Source organism: Gorilla gorilla, chromosome 12 (genome assembly GCF_029281585.2).
Source record: "Gorilla gorilla gorilla isolate KB3781 chromosome 12, NHGRI_mGorGor1-v2.1_pri, whole genome shotgun sequence".
NCBI lineage: Eukaryota > Metazoa > Chordata > Mammalia > Primates > Hominidae > Gorilla > Gorilla gorilla.
This window is the reverse complement of record NC_073236.2, coordinates 37161441-37184541: the sequence shown is the minus strand read 5'-3', so window position 1 is coordinate 37184541 and position 23101 is coordinate 37161441. Positions and strand designations below refer to the sequence as shown.

Genomic DNA, 23101 nt, shown 5'->3' with positions numbered 1-23101 from the left:
CAGATGAAAAGCTACTAAGATTTGCTTTAAAATATCTAGTAGGTGGGGGCCAGGGGCGATGGATCACGTCTGTAATCCCAGCACTTTGGGAGGCCGAGGCGGGCAGATCACCTGAGGTCGGGAGTTCGAGACCAGCCTGACCAACATGGAGTAACCCCGTCTCTACTAAAAATACACAACTAGACGGATGTGGTGGTGCATGCCTGTAATCCTAGCTACTCGGAGGCTGAGGCAGGAGAATCGCTTGAACCGGGGAGGTGGAGGTTGCAGTGATCCGAGATCGCGCCATTGCCCTGAGTTTCTTGTTGTCTGGGCAACAAGAGGGAAACTCCGTCTCAAAAAAAAAAAAAAAAAGTATATATATATATTTGTATATATATATAGGTGGGATGAAACCAAGTAGGTCATGTGCTAACAATGGTTGAAGGCAGGTAGTTAATACATAAAGGTTCATTATACTCAGTTCTCTATTTTCTAGAGACAGCTGAACATTTCTCTGGCAAGGAAAAAAGTACTCTATACATCAAAAATTCCTGTCAAAAGTACAGAAATTTGCGTTCCCCTACATCACCCATAATCCTTATTTTTTCTCATTCATCTGGTTTAACAATAATTCAATTCTCCAAACCAATTAACTTCCTCCAATAGACCTAAAACTGAAATACAAGACTATCTTTGTTGTCTTTTAATTCTACTCATAAGCTAGTCAAACGCTAGGCGAGAAAACGATCCAGGCTTCCAATTTATAATTAGTAAACTTATTTTAACTTCAAGACAACATATCGGTTTTGAGTCAGACTGATGAACTAGCACTAGTTTTTTTAATTTACCTTACTCTCCGCCTCGTATTTAAGTTTGGTAGGTAGTGTACGAACGTGTAATGTAACAGTTGTTGTTCACTCCCAGGAAGTCAACTCTTTCCATCATGAGTAACAGAACTCAATTGAATGTGACACACAGAAATGTCTCAAAAATCTCTAGGTAAGTAACTCGCATATACCCTTATCCTCCCTCCCCAAAGCATTTCAGGTGGTTAGAAAGGAGCGACCCCGGTTGGTTGGTTTCTTCTTCTTCCCTTCCTTTCTTAGGGGAAGGCTAGAGAGCAAAGAAACGACCAAAAAACAGGCCGGAAGAAGGAAAGCGAAAAGCATGAGGGCTGGACAGTCAGCCCTTAAATAAATGAAAACTTTATCCAAATCAGATTAAGTTGAGAGACAGCGAACTGCTAAACACCTCCCCATAACTCTAACGTACCTGAAACCGCGAGTAGAGAAACACGGCCGTACATCACATTCAAGCTCCCTTCCCTCCCAAGTACTCACAGGTACAAGAGGCATAAAAAGAACTTCCCCACCCTCGCCAAGAGTAGCGCGGAAAAAAACTCACACTGGCCTGGGCCACGCTGGCGAAGCCGCCTTACCCTCCCCGCGCGACCAGGAACCCTCAAATGACTACCCCGCTCCTCAGGCCGGGGAAGGGGTAGCCGGGGGAGCGAGGCTCGACTGGGAGGACCCGCCCGCCGTCGAGGCCCTACGTGCCCACCCGGCCCGGGGGCTTGGGCCCGCTCCGCACACTCTGGGCCCAGGCCTAGTACCCCGCGAAGCTCGTCGCGAGCCCAGACCCCGGTCCGACCCCGCGCCCGGCGAGACCCGCACACTCCACTGAGCCACGGCGGCCGCCGCCATACGGACCCAACCCCTATCTACCTGTCTTCGCTCTTGTTTTTCTGTTTCTTCCCCATTGCTTGTCAATGGCGCTCGTGGCCCCAGCCCCTCTATTCGGTCTCTCACAGACCCACTGTCTCCCGGCTGACTTTGGTCTCCGTTCAGCTCTTTTCCCCCGTGCTGCCGCCGCTCGCACCCGGCTCTCCACAGACCCGCGCACTGGAACAGGGCACATATGGTGTGAGTTCTCAGTGCGCAAGCGCATCGCCCAGCCGCCTCGGCGTGAGGACGCAGGGCGCGGCTTATCGAGAGCTGCGCTTCGGGTAGAGCGTCTCCGGTTGACCGGCCGGCCAGGCAGGAGCCCGAGCGCCCCCTGCCCTCAAGCGTCCGCCACGAGCCGACACCCGCGGGTTTTCCACGTTCTAGAACCCGGAGGTGGACAATGAAGCTGTCAATTTCCCCACCTCACCCCTCTCCCAACGGGGAACGCACGCTTCGGTTCAGGAGTGGGCTTTGGGCTTCCCTTTATATCTTTGTATTCTCAGCCGCACGAAGTTCAGTAAAGAACCACAACGAACCAATAGAGTCCTCTGGGGTTTGCGAGAGAGATAAATCCAGGACAAAAGAGGAACCTCTCAGTAACATCCATGCATTATGCATTATGTACAGTCACTGAATAAAACATAGAACAGGACACAGCCGATCAATTCCCTAACATAGGTCTTCATCTTCACCCTCAAAGCGAGGGCGAGTTCTAAAAATTCCTGTGTTTAGAAGAGTCAAGAGGGAACCTACAGGGGTGGTGGAAAATGTTCTATATCTGGATCTGGCCGGTGATATTTTGGGTTTTAACTATGCAAAAGTTAATTGTGCTGTATATGTTTATGCCTCGACTTTAGGAAAAATGTTAACGAAAGAAAACAAAAAAAAGAAAAATGTTCATTCAACACTAACAGAATGGAAACGCAGTTCAAGCGTCACGGCTGAGCGAGAGCACAGCCGTCTCATTTCCAGTCTGGCGCACTGGACCGTGAATACTGAAGCACACCCCTGAGAAAGTCCGGCCACGACAGCCTGCGCACTAAGAAACTGCAACTCCCACAATGCTTTGCGGCCTTCCAGTTCGGCCGCGTACCCGGAGGAAAGCAAGGGTCGGACACCTTGGGTTCCGGGCTGCTGGCGGGAGGCGCACGCGCAGAACTGTTCGCCACCCGACCGCCCGCCCCTTCCTCTGGCGTCCAAGGTGATATCGCGCGAGGTTCGCAGCCAATAAGGAGGCGGATGTGACGGCCCGTTTGCAGCCGCCGGCAGCTACTGCAAGGCAAAAGCCGGAGTGGACGTGTCTTTTGAAACTGCTGCTCTTTCACTTCTCAGGCGTCACCGAGAGCTCAGGTGAGGCAGAGGGTAGTGAGAAAAATCCGACCACCACGTCCGGGTGCTGGTGAACATTCTGCTGCTCCACATCCGGAGCGGAGGAGGGGCGCGGCCCCAGCACCGGTGTCGGTGTCCTGGCAGAGGCTCTTGCGCAAGCGCACCAGGAGGCGTCGAAGTTGGGGCCACCGGGACTGTGCTTTCCTCTGTTTCCCCGGGCGCAGGGAGTGGCCGGCTTGCCATTGGGGAGGTACCTGGGGTTCAGTTAAGGACCAGGCCCCTTGATTGTTTTGGCGCATACCTGTAAGGGTGTCCAGGAAATGACTAGGGAATTTGAGGACGCGCTGTGTCCCGTCCCACCCTTCCAGCGGAGCTGTAAAAAGGAAGAATCAGGCTGTGGTTTGAAGAATGAAAAGCTAACGAGGGGTTGCATCGTCTCTTTACCCCGTTCTCAATGCTCTGACCACCAACACCTACACCCAGAATAGCTCTTCTTAATCGCATCTTTTTCCAGTTATCCCATAATTAAATTCTGGGCTCATTCTATAAAGTTCCAGGGTAAGCATTCTCTGTGCTTATCCCTGGAGCACAGCTTCCAACGTGCAATTCAGTATCTTATTATCTTCTCCTTCCAACCCCCTCACTGAGGGTCACAGTCCTACTGACATTTTTCTTGGGCGGTAGGGAGCGTGGAAATCTTTGCTGTGTTTGAAATACAGCACCTTTCCAATTTTATAGCACTCACGAGGAGCTTACAATTTGTTTTTTTAGACTCACTTTTGAAACTTAACAGTGTAGTAATTTGAACAGAAGTTAGGCACGTGTTCATTCAACGTTAAATACATGTTTATTGAGTACCTGCTGTGTTCTATGGAGATACAAAGATGAAATCAAGTATGCTTTTCAAATGCTTTTCCTGTAAAGAAAAAGGAATCAGAATTGAAGTTTGCAAGAATATTTCTCTTCAGCTCAACGTTTATAGAGGGCCTGTGTGGGTCAGAATCTGTGTCAGAAGCTGAGTGAATGAATTCACAGTTTGTTGTGAAGTTTGGGGTGCTTCAGTATTATTTGCAAATGTATCATAGTTTATTGATATGCAACAGCTTCCTGCTTTGATAGGCAAATTATAAATCATTTCTGCAGTAATAACCCTGAGATACACATAAACTTGCCCTCTAATTGTTGGTATAAAATTTATCGTACAAAATACTCCATTTCTTTTAAAAGAAGTAAAATTTTGGCCGGGCGCGGCTGGCTCGCGCCTGTAATCTCAGCACTTCGGGAGGCCGAGGCGGGCGGATCACGAGGTCAGGAGATCGTAGCCATCCTGGCTAACACGGTGAAACCCCGTCTCTACTAAAAATACAAAAAGAAATTAGCCGGGCGTGGTGGCGGGCGCCTGTAGTCCCGGCTACTCGGGAGGCTGAGGCAGGAGAATGGCTTGAACCCAGGAGGCGGAGCTAGCAGTGAGCGGAGATGCGCCACTGCACTCCAGCCTGGGCGACAGAGCGAGACTCCGTCTCAAAAAAAAAGTAAAATTTTGTACTAATTGCTAGTACAAAATACTCCATTTCTTTTAAAATATATAGTCATGTGCCATGTAAGGACATTTCAGTTTTATGAGATTATAATACTGTATTTATCATACCTTTTCTATGTTTAGATACACAAATGCCATTATGTTACAGTTGTCTGCAGTATTCAGTACAGTAACATGCTGTACAGATTTGTAGCCTAGGAGTAATAGGCTGTATGGTATAGCCTAGGTGTGTAGCAGGCTGTACCATCTGGGTTTGTGTAAATAGTCTGTAATGTTTGAAACAATATCAGAATCACCTAATGATGCATTTCTCAGAATGTATTCTCATTGTTTTGTGGGTTTTTGGTTTTTGGTTTTTGAGACAGGGTCTGGCTCTGTCGCCCAGGGTGGGGTGCAAGTGGTGCGTTCTCAGCCCACTGCAACCTCTGCCTCCTGGGCTCAAGGTATCCTCCTCCCACTTCAGCCTCCCTAGTAGCGGGGACTACAGGCACACACCACTGGGCCTGGCCAGTTTTTCTATTTTTAGTAGAGACAGGGTTCCATCATGTTTCCCAGGCTGGTCTCAAACACCTGAACTCAAGTGATCTGCCCACCTTGGCCTCCCAAAGTGCTGGGATTACGGGCGTGAGCCATAGCACCCAGCCTAGAGTATATTCCCATTGTTAAGTGATGCATGACTAATTGAGATAGGTCTTCCTTTCTAATCTGAATTAGTTCTATTTTGAAACTCTGATTTTACACAGAGGAGTGATGATGGAAAAAAACGCAAAATTTAGAAAAGTATTTGGAGTGTTTTACATCAAAGTTAACACTGTCAGTAAATGGAAACCAGTATTAATTTTTGTGACCTCATAGACTTTTTTGTTAGGTAATGGGAGAACAGGAATGGACATTAATGCTCAGGGAACACCAGGCACTCTTCTTTACATAAATGGTAATGAGACGTCTTAGGAGTTAAATGAAACTCATTTGGGCAGCAGCCATGAAAAAAATCTGTGTTTTGCTCAACTGTACTCTGTGTTTAAGTAAAGTTTAATATATATATATTTATGTGTAAAACCTCAGTAGATATACCTTCCTATTGTTCGCAGTTGTTTCTGATTTCTCTTTCCCATTGGTAAAGAACACTGATTGTCAGTATATATCACTAGGTATAACTTCACAACTCATTTCTCTGTGGTTTGGTGATGGTCTTAAAAACTTGTCTTGGCTTTAGTATAGTAAAACATATGCTAAATCAGAAGCACCCTAAATTTGCTATAAGTAGTTTTTGAGTGATGTGACTAGAACCTACTGAGAATTAAATTTAAAAACACATAAAAATTGTTAAGCCCAGCATCAAGTGCTTGGATGTCGTTAGAATACTCCATAGAGTACACATTATACACTTGCCAGAATTTTTGAAAATGGTAGAGAAAAGCTTGCTTATTGTTTGCATTTTTTAAAATGTATTTTGTAAATCTTCTCCCCAGCACCCAGGCTGAACTCTGTACCATTTGGAAGAATGGAAGCTGATGCATCTGTTGACATGTTTTCCAAAGTCCTGGAGCATCAGCTGCTTCAGACTACCAAACTGGTGGAAGAACATTTGGATTCTGAAATTCAAAAACTGGATCAGATGGATGAGGATGAATTGGAACGCCTTAAAGAAAAGAGACTCCAGGCACTAAGGAAAGCTCAACAGCAGAAACAAGTAACCTCTCTGCCCTGCTTTCTGAAATTGCTATAACAGTATGCGCCTAACAACTTATATATACATGTGCTGTAGTAGTTACATTTCGTTCTTTGTGTTTAGGGTTTTTGGAATTCAGAATACCTATTACTGTTAAAAATTTGCCCAGAAAAAAATATGTTTTAAAGACATTCAAAATTAGCCCAATCTCTATATTAATCCACAGTCGAGTAAAAGAAAGATCTGCCCAAGATCGTTTTTCTGAGCTTGGATTTGTTTGGTTGAATGGAGGGCTAGGGAGTCATTGGTTTCCATTTCAGGTAATATTGAAGCCGATTTAGCTATTTTCAAAGCAAACGAGATAAGACAGATGAGATAAGAGCAATTAAGTCAATTTATGTTGAAAAATTTATTTCAGGCATTTCCAATGAAATAATTATGTGGCATATTCAAAAGAATGCATGCTTTGTAACAAAGGTGGCCACAGCTCTATCGTTGTTGCCTCTTAGAATGTTTGTGTAGAATAAACGCAGAGTTGTAAACTCTGATTGAAACCAATGGATTAAATTCTGTAAATTGAAATTTTTTTTTCTTCTTTTTGAGATGGAGTCTCGCTGTGACACCCTGGCTGGAGTACAGTGGTGTCATCTCAACTCACTGCAACCTCCGCTTACCGGGTTCAAGCAATTATTCTGCCTCAGCCACCCGAGTAGCTGGGACTACAGGCGCGCACCACCACGCCTGGCTAAGTTTTGTATTTTTAGTAGAGATGGGGTTTCGCCATGTTGGCTAGGCTGTCCTTGAACTTCTGACCTCAAGTGATCCGCCCACCTCAGCCTGCCAAAGTGATGGGATTACAAGCGTGAGCTACCGCACCTGGCCAAATTGAATTTTGTTTAAAACATTTTTTCCATTGGGTTACATGGAAATACTTTATTACCAACTCTGGTTCCTTTTCAGTTGACTGTGACTTAAACATGAGGCTTAACTTTTCTGAAGAAATAGGGAGTTTTGACCGGGCATGGTGGTTCACGTCTGTAATCCCAACACTTTGGGAGTCCAAGGTGAGCGGACAACCTGAGGTCGGGAGTTCAAGACCAGCCTGGCCAACATGGTGAAACCCTGTCTCTACAAAAAATACAAAAATTAGCCAGGTGTGGTGGTGCACACCTGTAGTCCCAGCTACTCAGGAGGCTGAGGCAGGAGAATCTGTTGAACCCGGGAGGTGGAGGTTGCTGTGAGTCGAGATTGTGCTACTGCACTCCAGCCTGGATGATAGAGTGAGACCCAGTTCCCCCACAAAAAAAGAGAAGGAGTTTTGTTTGTATTGCTGTAGCATCACTTTGATGTGTTTACACCCTCATGTTTAGAAGAGTTACTACAAAAGGAAATAATCTTTTATAAGTGAGTCCAAATTTTTATATTTTGAGTTTTCTAAAATAGAGTACGTTATATGGCTTTTACCTGTACCCTACCCTATTTTAGAAAATAGGCTGCTTTTCTTTTTCTTTTTCTTTTTTTTTTTTTTTTTTTTGAGAGGGAGTCTCACTCTGTTGCCCATCCTGCCTTGACCTCTCAAGTAGCTGGGATTACAGGTGCCTGCCACCATGCCCAGCTGATTTTTGTATTTTAGTAGAGATGGGGTTTCATCATGTTGGTCAGGCTGGTCTCGAACTCTGACCTCAAATGATCCGCCTGCCTCGGCCTCCCAAAGTGCTAGGATTACAGGTGTGAGCCACCCCACACCAGGCCCAATTGGCTCCTTTTCATAGTATAGGGCTGATAATTAGTATGCAAAGGACGGATTATTGGAATTTAAGGTAATATATGTTTAGGTTCTGCCACAAACTCATATTTCATAGTCACATTTAAGTACTAATTGCTAATATGCAACTAAAAATAATTATTTGTAACTAGGATATTTTTGCAGAGACTGAATTCACCTGATTTACAGTGATGAACATACATTAAATAATGTCTTAAAGGAACTTTTTGGCAGTTCAAAACAGTGGTCTGAATATAATTAAAACCAACTAAGGCAGACTGGCTATAAGCCTTTTTTATTATTAACGTATAAATCAATTTAAAATGAATTTGCCATCGAGTAATTCAGAGGGTCTTATTTTAGAACTTTCACTGCATTTTAGTAGGTCTTTTATTAAAATATTTTCTGGAAATAGGCAAGAAACCTAGTGATTTGTATAGATATTCTTTTTATAAGAGATTATACAGTAATTAGATTATACAGTAATGTTGATTTTCTGATCCACGAGGGTATTGGGGGAGATCATTGTATGCATTGACTTACACTCGGCACTTAATAGGCCTAGGTGAATCTATATTCTTCTGTCAGCCAAGCACCCTCCTACTGTTAACTACAGCTGGCACACTTAGGTAGGGAGCAGAATAGAGGGATAAGGTAAGAAATAGGAGTTAAGCAGAGGCTTGGGTGACAGCCACTGACAGCCAGGTGCTGCCCAGCTGCCATGCCTCAGGTAGGCCCATCCTGCTTGATTCTGTTCTGCAGATACCTTAGGAGCACATGCTGTCCAAAAGGGGCTATGCTAAGAGCACAGGGGTGTAGTGAATGTGTCAGGAGAGGCCCTGAGCATTGGTAGAGGTTTGGAATGGGCACATCCTCCCTCAAAGGAGCCAGGACAGGTTCGGGTCTTCAGCCTCTTGGTTAAATACCTGAGAATAAATAATGAAAAGAAATAGCAGCTTTTTTTTTTTTTTTTGAGATAGAGTCTTGCTCTGTTGCCCCGGCTGGAGTGCAGTGGCACAATCTCGGCTCACTGCAACCTCCACCTCCCAGGATCAAGCGATTCTTCTGCCTTAGCCTCCCAAGTAGCTGGGATTACAGACGCCTGCCACCATGCCCGGCTAATTTTTGTATTTTTAGTAGAGGTGGGGTTTCGCCATGTTGGCCAGGCTGGTCTTGAACTCCTGACCTCAGGTGATCTGCCCACCTCAGCCTCCCAAAGTGCTAGTATTACAGGCGTGAGCCACTGCGCCCGGCCTAGAAATAGCAGCTTTTTAAAAGACAAATACTTTTTTTTTTGAGACAGGGTCTTGCTCTGTCACCGAGGCTGGAGTGCAGTGGTGTGATCTTGGCTCACTGCAACCTCCGCCTTCGGAGTTCAAGCAATTATTGTGCCTCAGCCCCCAAGGAGCTGGGATTACAGGTGTGTGCCAACACACCTGGCTAATTTTCATATTTTTTGTAGAGACAGGGTTTCGCCGTGTTGCCCAGGCTGTTCTCAAACTCCTGTCCTCAAGTGATCCACCTGCCTCAGCCTCCGAAAGTGCTGAGATTACAGGTGTGAGCCACTGCGCCCAGCCTAACAGATACTTTTTAAGGGCACATATCATTGGTAAGTTGTGAAAGCAGTCATGAAACGTCATATGTCATTAGGGAATTGTATTTGAGAGTTAAACTGTGTGTAGAAATTTCACATAAGAAAATATCAGGGTCTCCTGCAAGTGTCAGCTCGATGTAAATGGATGTGATTTTGACACCGCAGTCATCAATATAGTCTGGGCCATGTTCACTGACGTCCAGAGGAGGAAGGGAGATGGCCCTCCTGGCTCTTTGGTTGGACCCCTTCTGGAGGCTGGATTCAGACCTCTGTCACATTTTAAGAAGACATTGGTGAATTAGAGTGTGTTTAGTTGATATCCTGGAAGAGTAGGAACTCTAGAAATCTTTTCATATGAGAACAGTTAGAAGGAACTGGAAGTGTTCAGTGTGGAGAAGGGAAAACTTAGGCAATATGTGATGTTTGAAGGGCCCACGTGGGAAAGAGATTAAAACTTTAATCTTTGTCCAAGCTGGAATCCACAGACCAGAATTATGGATATATTGCAGTTCAGTGTGAGATGACCTTTCTAACAATTAGTGCAGGTATAGAGACTTTTTAAACATTTATAAAGTGGTTATCAAAAGCAGACAGGGCTCTTGAGCTTCAGAGCTGCAGTATCCTCCTTTTCTCCCCAAGACGAATTGGGTTTATCTCATAAGCATTATTTTTATTTTTATTTATTTTTGAAATAGAGTCTCACTCTGTTGCCCAGGCAGTGGCGTGATCTCAGCTCACTGCAACCTCTGTCTCCTGGGTTCAAGCAATTCTCCTGCCTCAGCCTCCCAAGTAGCTGGGATTACAGGCGCCTACCACCACAGCTAGGTAATTTCTTGTATTTTTTTTTTTTAAGTAGAGATGGGGTTTCACCATGTTGGCCAGGCTAATCTGGAACTCCTGACCTCAGGTGATCTAGCCGCCTCAGCCTCCCAAGGTGCTGGGATTACAGGCATCAGCCACTGCACCCAGCCTCATGAGCATTATTTTTAAAAGACTTGTAGTAACTTGGATCAAATGCTTCTGGTTTTAGTAGTTTAAGAGTACATGGATAGAGTTAAGTGGATATTTACATTCTGAGTCTCTCAAGTCTAAATTTTTATTTTGAAAGTTCTGAGAAAATAGATGTTTTAAGCTACAAAGACAGGTAATTGTCTTGAACCCAGGCCATGCTGTGGAGACGTTCATTGTCCGTAGACTAGTTTTGCATTGACAGTAGAAACAGGAAAGTAAATTGCTAAAAGAAATTCATTTTTCTTTGACTTCAGCCAGGCACACTGGCTCATGCCTATAACCCAAGCACTTTTGGAGGACAAGGTGGGAGGATTGCTTGAACTGAGGAGTTTGACACCAGCCTGGGCAATATAGTAAAACCCCGTCTCTACCAAAAAAAAAAAAGTGCCAGGCATGGTGTGGCATGCGCCAGTGGTCCCAACTCCTTGGGAGACTGATGTAGGAGGATTTCTTGAGCCCAGGAGGTTTGAGGCTGCAGTGAGCTATGATCATGCCACCATACTCCATCCTTGGCAACTTTAGCAAGACCCGTTCTCAAAAAAAAAATAATAATAATAACACTTTTGGGCCAGGCGCGGTGGCTCACACCTATAATCCCAGCACTTTGGGAAGCCGAGGGAGGCGGATCACAAGGTCAAGAGATCGAGACCATCCTGGCCAACATGGTGAAAACCCATCTCTGCTAAAAATACAAAAAGTAGCTGGACATACTGGTGCCCGCCTGTAGTCCCAGCTACTCGGGAGGCTGAAGCAGGAGAATTGCTTGAATCCAGGAGGCGGAGGTTGCAGTGAGCCAAGATCGCGCCACTGCCCTCCAGCCTGGTGACAGAGCAAGACTCCGTCTCAAAAAAAAAAAAACACAAAAACAAAAACAAAAACAAAAAAAACTTTTTTTTTAAATTGACTTCATTACAAAATACGATGGTGATTTGGACACTTAAAATGTCAAGTGGTTCTGAAAGAGATATCTCACATGTGTAATGTTTTGCCTCTCCAAATTAGGAATGGCTTTCTAAAGGACATGGGGAATACAGAGAAATCCCTAGTGAAAGAGACTTTTTTCAAGAAGTCAAGGAGAGTGAAAATGTGGTTTGCCATTTCTACAGAGACTCCACATTCAGGTAACTTTGTTTCCATCTGTGACTTTTTTTAAAAAAACACAGTGAATTGTTTGGCTGGAGATATACTGGCTTACTAGAGAAATGAAGAAAACTAAAAGAAAAAACTTCCTAAGTTGTTTCATTGTACTCTCTCATATGTTATTTAGTATTAAGTTAAGCGGGCAGGGGCCCCGTGACTCAAGCCTGCAATCTCAGCACTTTGGGAGGCCAAGTGGGGGGGTGGATCACTTGAGGTCAGGAGTTCAAGACCAGCCTGGCCAACAAGGCGAAACCCTGCCTCTACTAAAACTACAAAATTAGCCGGGTGTGGTGGCAGATACCTGTAGTCTCAGCTACTGGGGAGGCTGAGGTGGCAGAATTGCTTGAACCCAGGAGACAGAGGTTGCAGTGAGCGGAGATCGCGACACTGCACTTCAGCTCGAGCGATAGAGTGAGACTCCATCTCAAAAAAAAGAAAAAAAAAAAGTTAATTGTTATTTTAAAGAGTAACTTAAAGAACAGTTACATGCAAAAGTATAAATGAATATTACTGAAAGTCAATATTCCCATATAAATGGCTTATATTTTTGAATTGTATTTTCGCTAGCTAACTAAAAACATCTTAGAAATGTACACTTAAAATTCTTATCACCATGACAGTAATTATTTCCCTCTAGTATTGTGATATAGCCATGATATTGGGAACGGGCAACAGCTGTTGAGAGTCAGTGTTCCTTCAGTTCCTCCTAGCAACTGTAGTGGGGAGACGGTGGCTTGGCCAAACCTTTCACCAGAGCAGAGTTGGGACTGCCAGTCTTGGCTAGAAGGAGAAGTGATTTTTCTTAGACCACCCTAGGTCTCCAAATTTCTCTAAGGAAGCAGATCTCTTATAAAATGTTAATACCTCCTCAGAAGAGGTCATATCTTAAACCAAAGGACCCAAGCCTTTGTGGTTTTTTGTGCACAGATTTGATTAGTTGCCAACACTTAAAAATCGAGAGATAACTCCTTTTGAAAATATCCACATTTAGAATTTTTCTTTAAAAAATCAGAAAACTTGCTAATAGCATAGCTGGAACTATAATGGCAGTCATCTGCTGACTGGCACCTGCCTACCCGGGACAGACAAGCACTGTGCTCTAGAGTCTCTGGCACTCACTGTGGTTTCAGCCCTGCTGTCTTTCTCATTTCTGTGGCCTTCTTGCCCCTTTGTCTTGATCTCACAACCCAACAGCTTCGTTGTCGGTTAACACCTTTCAAGAATTGATTGCCTGGTATTCATTGACTAAGAGAATAAAAATGAAACAAAATATTGAGATGGTGAAATCCCTTGTGAGGAACAGTGAGAGAAGGGATTAGGCAGGTAGAAAGGTATCAGAGAAACCTCTGTCCTTGTGGTACACAACCATCTCGCATTGGCACACATTCCTCAAGTTGCCAACCTCTGACAAATATGATGAGGTGATATATAAATATACTAGTATGTAAAATATTATTTGTCCACTTGTTTTTTTTGTTTTGTTTTTTTCTGTTTTTGAGACAGAGTCTTACACTGTCACCCAGGCTAGAGTGCAATGGCAGGATCTTGGCTCACTCCAACCTCCACCTCCCGGGTTCAAGTGATTCTCCTGCCTCAGCCTCCCGAGTAGCCAGGGCTACAGGCACCCACCACTACACCCGGCTAACTTTTGTCTTTTTAGTAGAGACAGGGTTTCTCCAGATTGGCCAGGCTGGTCTCAAACTCTTGACCTCAGGGGAACCACCCACCTTGGCCTCCCAAAGTGTTGGGATTACAAGTATGAGCCACGGCACCCGGCCTCACTTGTTTTTTCTATGTCTTTCCCAACTAGATTGTTTGTTTTGTAGAGGCAGCGCATTTGCCTGTATTGTGACCTACTGTTGTCTGGGATCATAGCCCTAAAGCAACTGCCTGACACATAGTAGGTGGTCAATAAATACATTTGATGGTGTATAAACAGTGCATCACCAGGAGTACTCAACTTCAAACAGAACTGAAAAATCAAAATCATCCAGTTAACTTTATATATTAGCAAAGCTCCTAGCACATAGTAGGCAGGATGCTTTCATGTATATTATCCCTAGAACATTCACAATAATCTTCAGAGGCACTTATTATTATTCCTGTATTTCATGTATGGAAACCAAGAGTTGGAGAAATTGACTCACCTAGTATCACTCAGATACTAAATGATAAAAAAAGAGAGAGATTGGAACCCATGTTTTAAGCCTATTGCTGTTTTTTTAATTTTTAACTTTTGTGCGTAGTAGTAGGTAAATATGGGGTACATGAGATATTTTAACACAGGCATGCAATGTTTAATAATCACATCAGGGTAAATGGAATATCCATCACCTCAAGCTTTTATCCTTTGTGTTATAAACAATCTAATTATGCCCTTTTAGTTATTTTTAAACATACGTAAAGGCCTATAGCTATTTATACCATGACTGTTGTTTTGGATTTTTAAAAATTGATTGACGGGTTGGGCGCCATGGCTCATGCCTGTAATCCCAGTACTTCGGGAGGCCGAGGCAGGTGGATCATGAGGTCAGGAGATCGAGGCCATCCTGGCCAACATGGTGAAAACCCATCTCTACTAAAATACAAAAAGTTAGCCGGGCATGGTGGCGCGTGCCTGTAGTTCCAGTTGCGCAGAAGGCTGAGGCAGGGGAATTGCTTGAACCTGGGAGGCGGAGGTTGCATTGAGCTGAGATCGTGCCACTGCATTCCAGCCTGGCAACAGAGCAAGACTCTGTCTTGCTCCTTAAATACAAATTAAAATTAGCCAGGCAATGGTGCGGGTGCCTGTGATCCTAGCTTCTTAGGAGGCTGAGACAGGAGAATTGCTTGAACCCAGGAGGTGGAGGTTGCAGTGAGCAGAGGTCGTGCCACTGCACTCTAGCCTGGGCGACAGAGCGAGACTCCATCTCAAAAAAAAAATACGTTCCTTACTGCAGTTAAAGTATGGAGTTGATTTATTTACAAATTTTCAGGAACATATTTCTCATACAAAGGTTGATTTATCATTTGTTTTGAGCTTTATTTGAAAACCATTTATTAATTTGTTCTCTCTTACCATTTTTCACTGAAATCTCGTTACTGAACTACATGAGTGACATATGAAAAAACATATCCAGGGAAAAAGTGATGAGGCACCAAGGTTACACATAACTTATGTTAGAGCCAAACTTAGTTCAGGAAAAACTACATCAAGTGCACAAAAAGCTTACTGGTAAAAATAACCATGAAGTATTTTGTGTGTGAGTCATCTAGAGGTAGTTCTCAAGCTGTATTTGAGCATAAGAACAGCTGTATGTTTCCCAACTCCACTGCCAGAGAATTTTGATTCATCTGGATATTTTAAAAGTTGACGGCAGGCTGGGTGTGGTAGCTCACACCTCTAATCCCAGCACTTTGGGAGGCTGAGGCAGGTGGATTGCTTGAGGTCAGCAGTTCAAGACCAGCCTAGTCAACATGGTGAAACCCCATCGCTACTAAAAATACAAAAATTAGCCAGGCGTGGTGGCAGGTGCCTGTAATCCCAGCTACTCGGGAGGCTGAGGCAGGAGAATCGATTGAACCCAGGAGGCAGAGATTACAGTGAGCCGAGATCGCGCCACTGCACTCCAGCCTGGGTGACAGAGTGAGAGTCCAACTCAAAAAAGATAAATAAATAAAAGTTGATCATAATGAACACCTGGGGTTAAGAACCACCAGTCTAAAAGATTGTTACAACAGTCTGTTTTAGAAACACTCGTGAATTGGCCAGTCGAAAATGAATTTTTTGAGACAGAGTCTCACTCTGTCGCCTAGCCTGGAGTGCAGTGGTATAATCTTAGCTCACTGTAACCCCCACCTCCCAGGTTCAAGTGATTCTCGTGCCTCAGCCTCCTGTGTAGCTGGGGTTTCAGGTGCCCATCATGACGCCCAGCTAGTTTTTGTATTTTTAGTAGAGATGGGGTTTCACCATATTGACCAGGCTGGTCTTGAACTCTTGGCCTCAAGTGATCTGCCCGCCTCAGCCTCCCAAAGTGTTGGGATTACAGGCGTGAGCCACTGCATCAGGCCAGAAAATACATTTTAATGTAAAGAAGATGTCACTTTTTTTGTTTGTTTTTTGTTTGTTTGTTGAGATGGAGTCTCACTATGTTGCCCAGGTTGGAGTACAACGGCACAGTTTCGGCTCAGTGCAGCCTCCACCTCCCAGGTTCAAGTGATTCTCCTGCCTCAGCCTCCCAAGTAGCTGGGACTACAGGCATGCACCACCACACCCAGCTAATTTTTGTATTTTTAGTAGAGACAGGGTTTCACTGTATTGGCTAAGCTGGTCTCAAACTACTGACTTCAAGTGATCCGCCTGCCTCAGTGTCCCAAAGTGCCAAGATTACAGACGTGAGCCACCGCACCTGGCCAAGAAAATCTCACTTCTGTTTCCGTCTTCATTGGAAGATGGCTTAATAAAAGTTACTACTGGTAGGCCGGGTGCAGTGGCTCACGCTTGTAATCCTAGCACTTTGGGAGGCCGAGGCAGGTGGATCACAAGGTCAGGAGATCAAGACCATCCTGGCTAACACGGTGAAACCCTGTCTCTACTAAAAATACAAAAAATTAGCCGGGCATGGTGGCAGGCGCCTGTAGTCCCAGCTACTTGGGAGGCTGAGGCAGGAAAATGGCATGAACCAGGGAGGCGGAGCTTGCAGTGAGCCGAGCTCGTGCCACTGCACTCCAGCCTGGGGGACAGGGCAATACTCCACCTCCAAAAAAATAAAAAATAAAAAAGTTACTACTGGTATTTTTTAATTCCCTAGAAGCATAATGGCCACATTTATTTAAATATTATTAGTAACCCTTAGCCTTAATGTGCTTCTTACTGACAGCATTGCATATTTAGGAGTAAGAAGTTTTTCCTCGGTAATGCTGTTCAGTTCTTCTTCATGACTTCCAAATATGGCACCATGTGTGCATTTCTGATTCTTGTAAGTCTCTTCCGAGTTTTGTCAAGTTTCAGTTTGTTACTCTTCAAGTTTCCTGTGTAGGAGATAGGACAACTTCCTTTATGACTTAAAGCATATATTTAATATTTTAAAAGAATATCATTAATGCAAATCTGACTTTCTAGAATCTTATAGGCTGTTTTCCCATCTCGTAATCAGGCAGCTAACCTCTGATCTGGAAGTGAGGTCATCTGACACAAGTTTAAGTTGGCTGCCATGTTATGAGAGTCAACAGAAAAACTACATAATTAGATTTCCCTTGATGATATTTATTTTGAAAAAAGCGATCTGTGGTTTTAGCTTATAATTTTCTATGTGTGGTCACTTACAGGTGTAAAATACTAGACAGACATCTGGCAATATTGTCCAAGAAACACCTCGAGACCAAATTTTTGAAGCTGAATGTGGAAAAAGCACCTTTCCTTTGTGAGAGACTGCGTATCAAAGTCATTCCCACACTAGCACTGCTAAAAGATGGGAAAACACAAGATTATGTTGTTGGGTTTACTGACCTAGGAAATACAGATGACTTCACCACAGAAACTTTAGAATGGAGGCTCGGTTCTTCTGACATTCTTAATTACAGGTAACTTTTAACAAAAGAAGAGATTGATTTTAATTCATATATAGTTGATATTTTTACAAAAGATTTTTGTATTGTAACATTTATTTTATGAAATTAAGGCATTTTGGCTGAGATGTAGAAAGTTTCTCAAAGGAAAACCATGTTTTTTGAAGTGTGTAATATTAGCGTGATTTTACAGCAAAATCAGATTTACAGATTAAACTGATTTAATAGGTAAAACTGAGTCTCACCGTACTCCTGACTATAAAAGTTTTCAGCTTAACATATGCTATTGACACTAATTTTGTATTAATCTGGAAACTTAAAATGGCAATCCAGTGTTGACTATTCCCCAATTTAAGCCAGATTGCTCAAATGGATTCTGACTTAAGTGATTCTCTTTGATAAAATAAAAATTAAAAGCAGACTCTTGCAAAGAAAGTTATATTTTAAAATACTAGATTTTTAACATGGATATTTCTGTTTTACTTATAGAGGCTGATTAATAGAAAAAGGTTTCTATGCCTAGCTTACATTGCTTGCTATGAAGAACAGTTTTAGTTTGAAAACAATCTAAAATCCAACTTCCATTTCTTTGTCCACTTCTTCAAACAAATAATTTATCTAATTCCACAAATCAGAGCATATCATCTTGTCTTTTTTGCCTTTTCTTGATTTGCAAAAGTAACAGGTAAAATTGTGCAATTACCATTCCAGAGTCATGGTGCCTTTCAGGAAGTAGAAGGTTCTCTCACATTTTTCTTTCTCCCCCATTTCCCTCCCGTCTTTTCTCTGACTCTCCTAGACATGCCGAAATCATTCCTATGTTGTAGAAATTGGTTTCATTTTCTTAATATTAACATAAAATATTAATATTTATTAAATAAAGTTATATGTTTTGAAGTAATTTTAAGCCTTAAACAAATTGCAGCTGGGTGGGGCACTTGTGTAATCTCAGAAGATTACAGACTTTGAGAGGCTGAGGTGGGAGAATCAGTTGAGGCCAGGAGTTTGAGACCAATTTGGGCAACATATAGTGAGATGAGACCTCGTCTCTACAAAAAACTAGTAGAAACAACCCCCTGCAGACTAGTACAAAGAATCCTCATTGACCCTTTGCCCATATTACCCAATTTTAAACATTTTATATTTGTTTTATCATTGTCTTTATAGATACTATGAAGTATTTTGGGAACCATTTGAGTGGAAGTTGTGAATACAGTGTCCCTTTACTCCTAAAGACTTCCATATATATTTTCTAAGAACAAGAACATTTTCTTACGTAGCGACAGTACAATTATTAAAACAGGAATTATTGTGTAATTTACCGCTCTTATTTCAAGTTTTCTCATTGTCCCAATAATTGTCCTTCATACCAAAAATGCAGCACATTTAGTTATTACGTCTTTAGTTACCATTGTTATTCTTTGGTTCTTAAGACTGACGTTTTTGAAGAGTACAAACTGTTTATTTTGGAGAACATCTCCCAGTTTGGGTTTGTCTTATATTTCCTCAAGATTAGGTTCAGATTATCGATTTTTGACGGGCATATTATGGAAGTGATGCATCATATCAGGAGGTGTGTGATGGTTTCTCTCATTTCCGGTGACAGCTGAGCACTGTGTTAACCAAATGTTAATCCATAATTAATGATAAAAAGGAAAATAGGTCTGGTGCAGTGGCTCATACCTATAATCCCAGCACTTTGGGATGCCAAAGTAGGAGGATCGCTTGAGCCTAAGAGTTCAAGACCAGCCTGGGCAATGTAGTGAGATGTCATCACTACAAAAAATGTAAAAATTAACCGAGCATGGTGGCACACGCCTGTAGTCCAAGCTACTCGGGAGGCTGAGGTGGGAGGATCGCTTGAGCCCAGGAACTGGAGGTTGCAGTGAGCTGTGATCACACCACTGCACATCAGCCTGGGCCACAGAGTGAGACCCTGTCTCAAAAAGAAAGGAAAATAAAATTGATCTAAAACATTCAGTAGTATACAATAAGGTTTAAGGCTATTAAACATCAATATCAATATAAGCATTATACCTCTTCCCTGACACCAGCATTTTAAAGAAATTTTATTCTATGTTACAGGAAGAAAACAAAGATAGATTTTAGTGCAGTTTAGTGTACTAGTACTAAATCATAAAGAATAAAATGCTTTTTTTTTTTTTTAAGTGGAAATTTAATGGAGCCACCATTTCAGAACCAAAAGAAATTTGGAACAAACTTCACAAAGCTGGAAAAGAAAACTATCCGAGGAAAGAAATATGATTCAGACTCTGATGATGATTAGAGCTCAATAATTCTTTGTAAATTGTCTTTTTTTTCTGCTTCAGATTTAAATGTGTTTTTAAAATTCTATTAATGTCTATACATTGGTCACCTAAATACTCATATTCTCAAGTTTTATACAGTTGTATCACATCGAAAAGCGTCTACTGTTTTCTGTGTGGCCATCATGTTTAAGTTGAGGAAAACTCAGTTCCTGAATTATCTGGGAAGGGTCTGGATTCTCTATTTTTGAGATTGACTTTATCACAATATGATTCTTACATCTTTATACCATTTACAATTGTGTTTTAGATCTACAGAGTTAGAAATTCAAAAACTATTCCAGGACTAATTCTTAATCGGCATTATTTATACAAGAGGTCAAGTAACATTTACTAGCGCAATACTGCACTTGTAAATGAATTATAAACACTCTTCTGGAATATATTTAAATAACCATTAAAGAACTGCTTATTTATTCTGGACACTGCATGTTGATGTTGAATCAACTGATGCCAGCAGAAAGCTATTTTGATTTGTGAACATACTGCCTTATTTAAAGGGTCCTGATTGCTTGTATTTTAAGACATTCATTAAAAAGAAACCAGGAAACACTTTTGAAATAACAACATAAGGAACTTCACTGTCTCTGCTCAATAAAATACCTGTAACTGGAAGTTTATGTGGAAATTGTCATAAAAGCATACATCCAATAAAAACATTTTTTCAAGAAAGTCTTCTAATCTTTTAGAATAGGGAGTCTGTGGCATTGGAGCCATGACCCCATTCCCTCTCTCCAGTTCCCAATCCTGGACTACAGTTGCTCCTCTGGAAGAGTAGATTATTAGCATGCCTCATTCCCTGAAGCTCTGTGTTGCAGAAGCCCTTTTGCAAGCAAGAGTAGCCAAGAGGTTTGGCACTCCTTCCTCCACCTAGTCCCCACTTACAGCACAGAAGCTCTAACTCAGGAATATCAGACTGAGAATACTGGGCCTTAGTTGCTTTTACCCCAGCTTACTCATAGGATGAAGGCTCTTTACTCGTACGTAGAGTGAAGGTTCCATGCAAGGAGATGCACTTGGAGGAGACCAGGAGTTATATCACCCCTTTCCCCCTTGTAGACTGTGAGTTATAACTCCTAGAAAAGCAGGCCACTGTCCCCACCCCTAGCTCTGGAGCAGCAGAACAGAGGTTCTGTCCAGTGGAAATGGCAAGTCATAAAAACAGCTCTGGGCCGGGCACGGTGGCTCACGCCTATAATCCCAGCACTTTGGGAGGCCGAGGTGGGTGGATCACAAGGTCAAGAGATCAAGACCATTCTCGCTAACTTGGTGAAACCCCGTCTCTACTAAAAATATTTAATAAAGGGACTGACTAGAATAGAATGAGGGAAGATGTTGAAGTGTAAGGGTGCCACCAAATACGTTGGATCTGGGGAGGGGAGCAATTAAGAGCGTATTGACAGCTCCCTGATGGCAACAAGCAAAAGGGAATGCCAACAAGCTCAACAGAAAGAGCCTGGCACGGTGGCTCACACCTGTAATCCCAGCACTTGGGGAGGCCAAGGCGGGCAGATCACTTGAGGTTAGGAGTTCAAGACCAGCCTGGCCAACATGCTGAAACCCTGTCTCTACTAAAAGTTTAAAAATTAGCCAGGCATCATGGCACGTGCCTGTAATTCCAGCTATTCAGGAGGCTGAGTCATGGGAATCGCTTGAACGCAAGAAGCAGAGGTTGTAGTGAGCCAAGATCACACGACTCCACCCGAGCCTGGGTGGCGGAGTGAGACCCTGTCTCAAAAAAATAGAGGCAGCTGTTATTAGTCCTAGGGTTAAAACAAGCCTCAAAGATACTCTACAGGGGCCTGAATTTCACTGGATTAAACTGCAGCGACTTGTGCCCCAGAGCATTGTCAGAAACAATAGAGTGGCCAGGTGTGGTGGCTCATGCCTGTAATACCAGCACTTTGGGATGCGGAGGCGGGAGGACCACTTGAAGCCAGGATTACAAGACCAGCCTCGGCAACATAGTGAGACCCTGTCTCTATAAAAAATGAAAAAAAAAAATGAGTGGTTAGCTAGTAAATTAGTGGGTGCTAATAGTAGGATGTGATAACAAAAGAGGTTCTAACTAACTAGAACCTTTCCCAAAAGATCAGGAAAAGGTAAAAGAGAGCCCTATCAAAACCACTGTCCTTGGGGCTAGAGGGAGTAGTCATGGTGACTGCACATGCCCAGACTGTACTCTGAGGAGGGACATCAGAGCCTGCATACTTCAGGGTAAGTGGACTTAACTGAAATCATCCAGCCAAGAAACTAAACAAGAAGAAATGCGCTGGAGGGTAGGGGGTAGGGGTTGGAGGGAAATTAGTATCCAGAGCTGCTGTGACACAGTATCTAAAATATCCAGTCCTCAACAACAAATTACAAGACATACAGAAGAACAGGAAACTAATCCATACAAGGAGCGAAAAAGCAATCAAAGGAAACTGAGAGGGTCAATAGGTTGGAAGCAGATAAAAACTTCAAAGCATTATTATAAGTGTGTTCCAAAAAAACTAAAGGAAACTGCTGGAAGTAAAGGAAGGTATGCTTACAATATTCCATCAAACAGAGAATATCAACAAAGAAAGGAATTTAAAAGGGCCAAATAGGCTGGGCACGGTGGCTCACGCCTGTAATCCCAGCACTTTGGGAGGCGAAGGCGGGCGGATCACGAGGTCAGGAGATCGAGACCGTCCTGGCTAACACCGTGAAACCCCATCTCTACTAAAAATACAAAAAATTAGCTGGGCGTGGTGGCAGGCGCCTGTAGTCCCACCTACTGGGGAGGCTGACACAGGAGAATGGCGTGAACCCGGGAGGCGGAGCTTGCAGTGAGCCGAGATTGCGCCACTGCACTCCAGCCTGGGCGACGGAGTGAGACTCCATCTCAAAAAAAAAAATAAATAAAATAAAATAAATAAAAGGGCCAAATAGAAATTCTAGAGTTCAAAAGTAAAGTAACTGTAATGAAAAATTCATTAGAGGAGCTCTACAGCAGATTGTGTTCACAGTAGAAAGAATCAGCAAATTATTGGAAGAAATGATGCCTGAAAATCAAATATTTGATGAAAACATTAATCCAAGAAGGTCAAGTTGTAAGATAACATAGAAAGATGCATACCAAAACTATAGTGAAAACAATGAAAGAAAAAAAATCTTGAAAACAGAAAAAAAAACTACTCATTGTGTATAAGAAAACCCACTGGCCCAATGCTGTGGCTCACTCCTGTAATCCCAGCGCTTTGGAGCTTGAGGCAGGAGTGCTTGAGGCCAGGAGTTCAAAACCAGCCTGGGCAATATAGTGAGACCCCATCTCTACAAAAAAATTTTAAAAATTAGCCAGGTGTGGTGGCATCCACCTCATAACTACTTGACAGGCTGAGGCAAGAGGATCACTTGAGCCCAGGAGTTTGAGGCTACAATGAGCTATGATTGCACCACTATACTCCAGCATGGGCAACAGAACAAGACCTTGTCTCTGTTTTGTT

At 43.0% G+C, this 23101-nt stretch overlaps 2 protein-coding genes across 3 annotated transcripts in view; one reads left to right on the top strand and one right to left on the bottom strand.

The window, feature by feature from the left end:
* EIF5B (eukaryotic translation initiation factor 5B) overlaps positions 1–2044 on the bottom strand; it is a 62758-nt gene extending 60714 nt beyond the window's left edge. For both annotated transcript variants that reach the window (XM_004031497.5, XM_019020790.4), the window contains exon 1: positions 1707–2044. In XM_004031497.5, coding sequence (XP_004031545.1) covers positions 1707–1741 — 35 coding nt within the window. In that variant the 5' untranslated portion in view covers positions 1742–2044. The remainder of the gene's footprint in view (positions 1–1706) is intronic.
* Positions 2023–20303, top strand: TXNDC9 (thioredoxin domain containing 9). Its single transcript, XM_019020791.3, has 5 exons — positions 2023–3056; positions 6048–6268; positions 11620–11738; positions 17065–17319; positions 19474–20303. The coding sequence occupies exons 2-5, from the start codon at positions 6080–6082 to the stop codon at positions 19589–19591; spliced, it is 681 nt and encodes a 226-aa protein (XP_018876336.1). The 5' UTR covers positions 2023–3056; positions 6048–6079; the 3' UTR covers positions 19592–20303.
* Positions 20304–23101: the final 2798 nt, after the last annotated feature.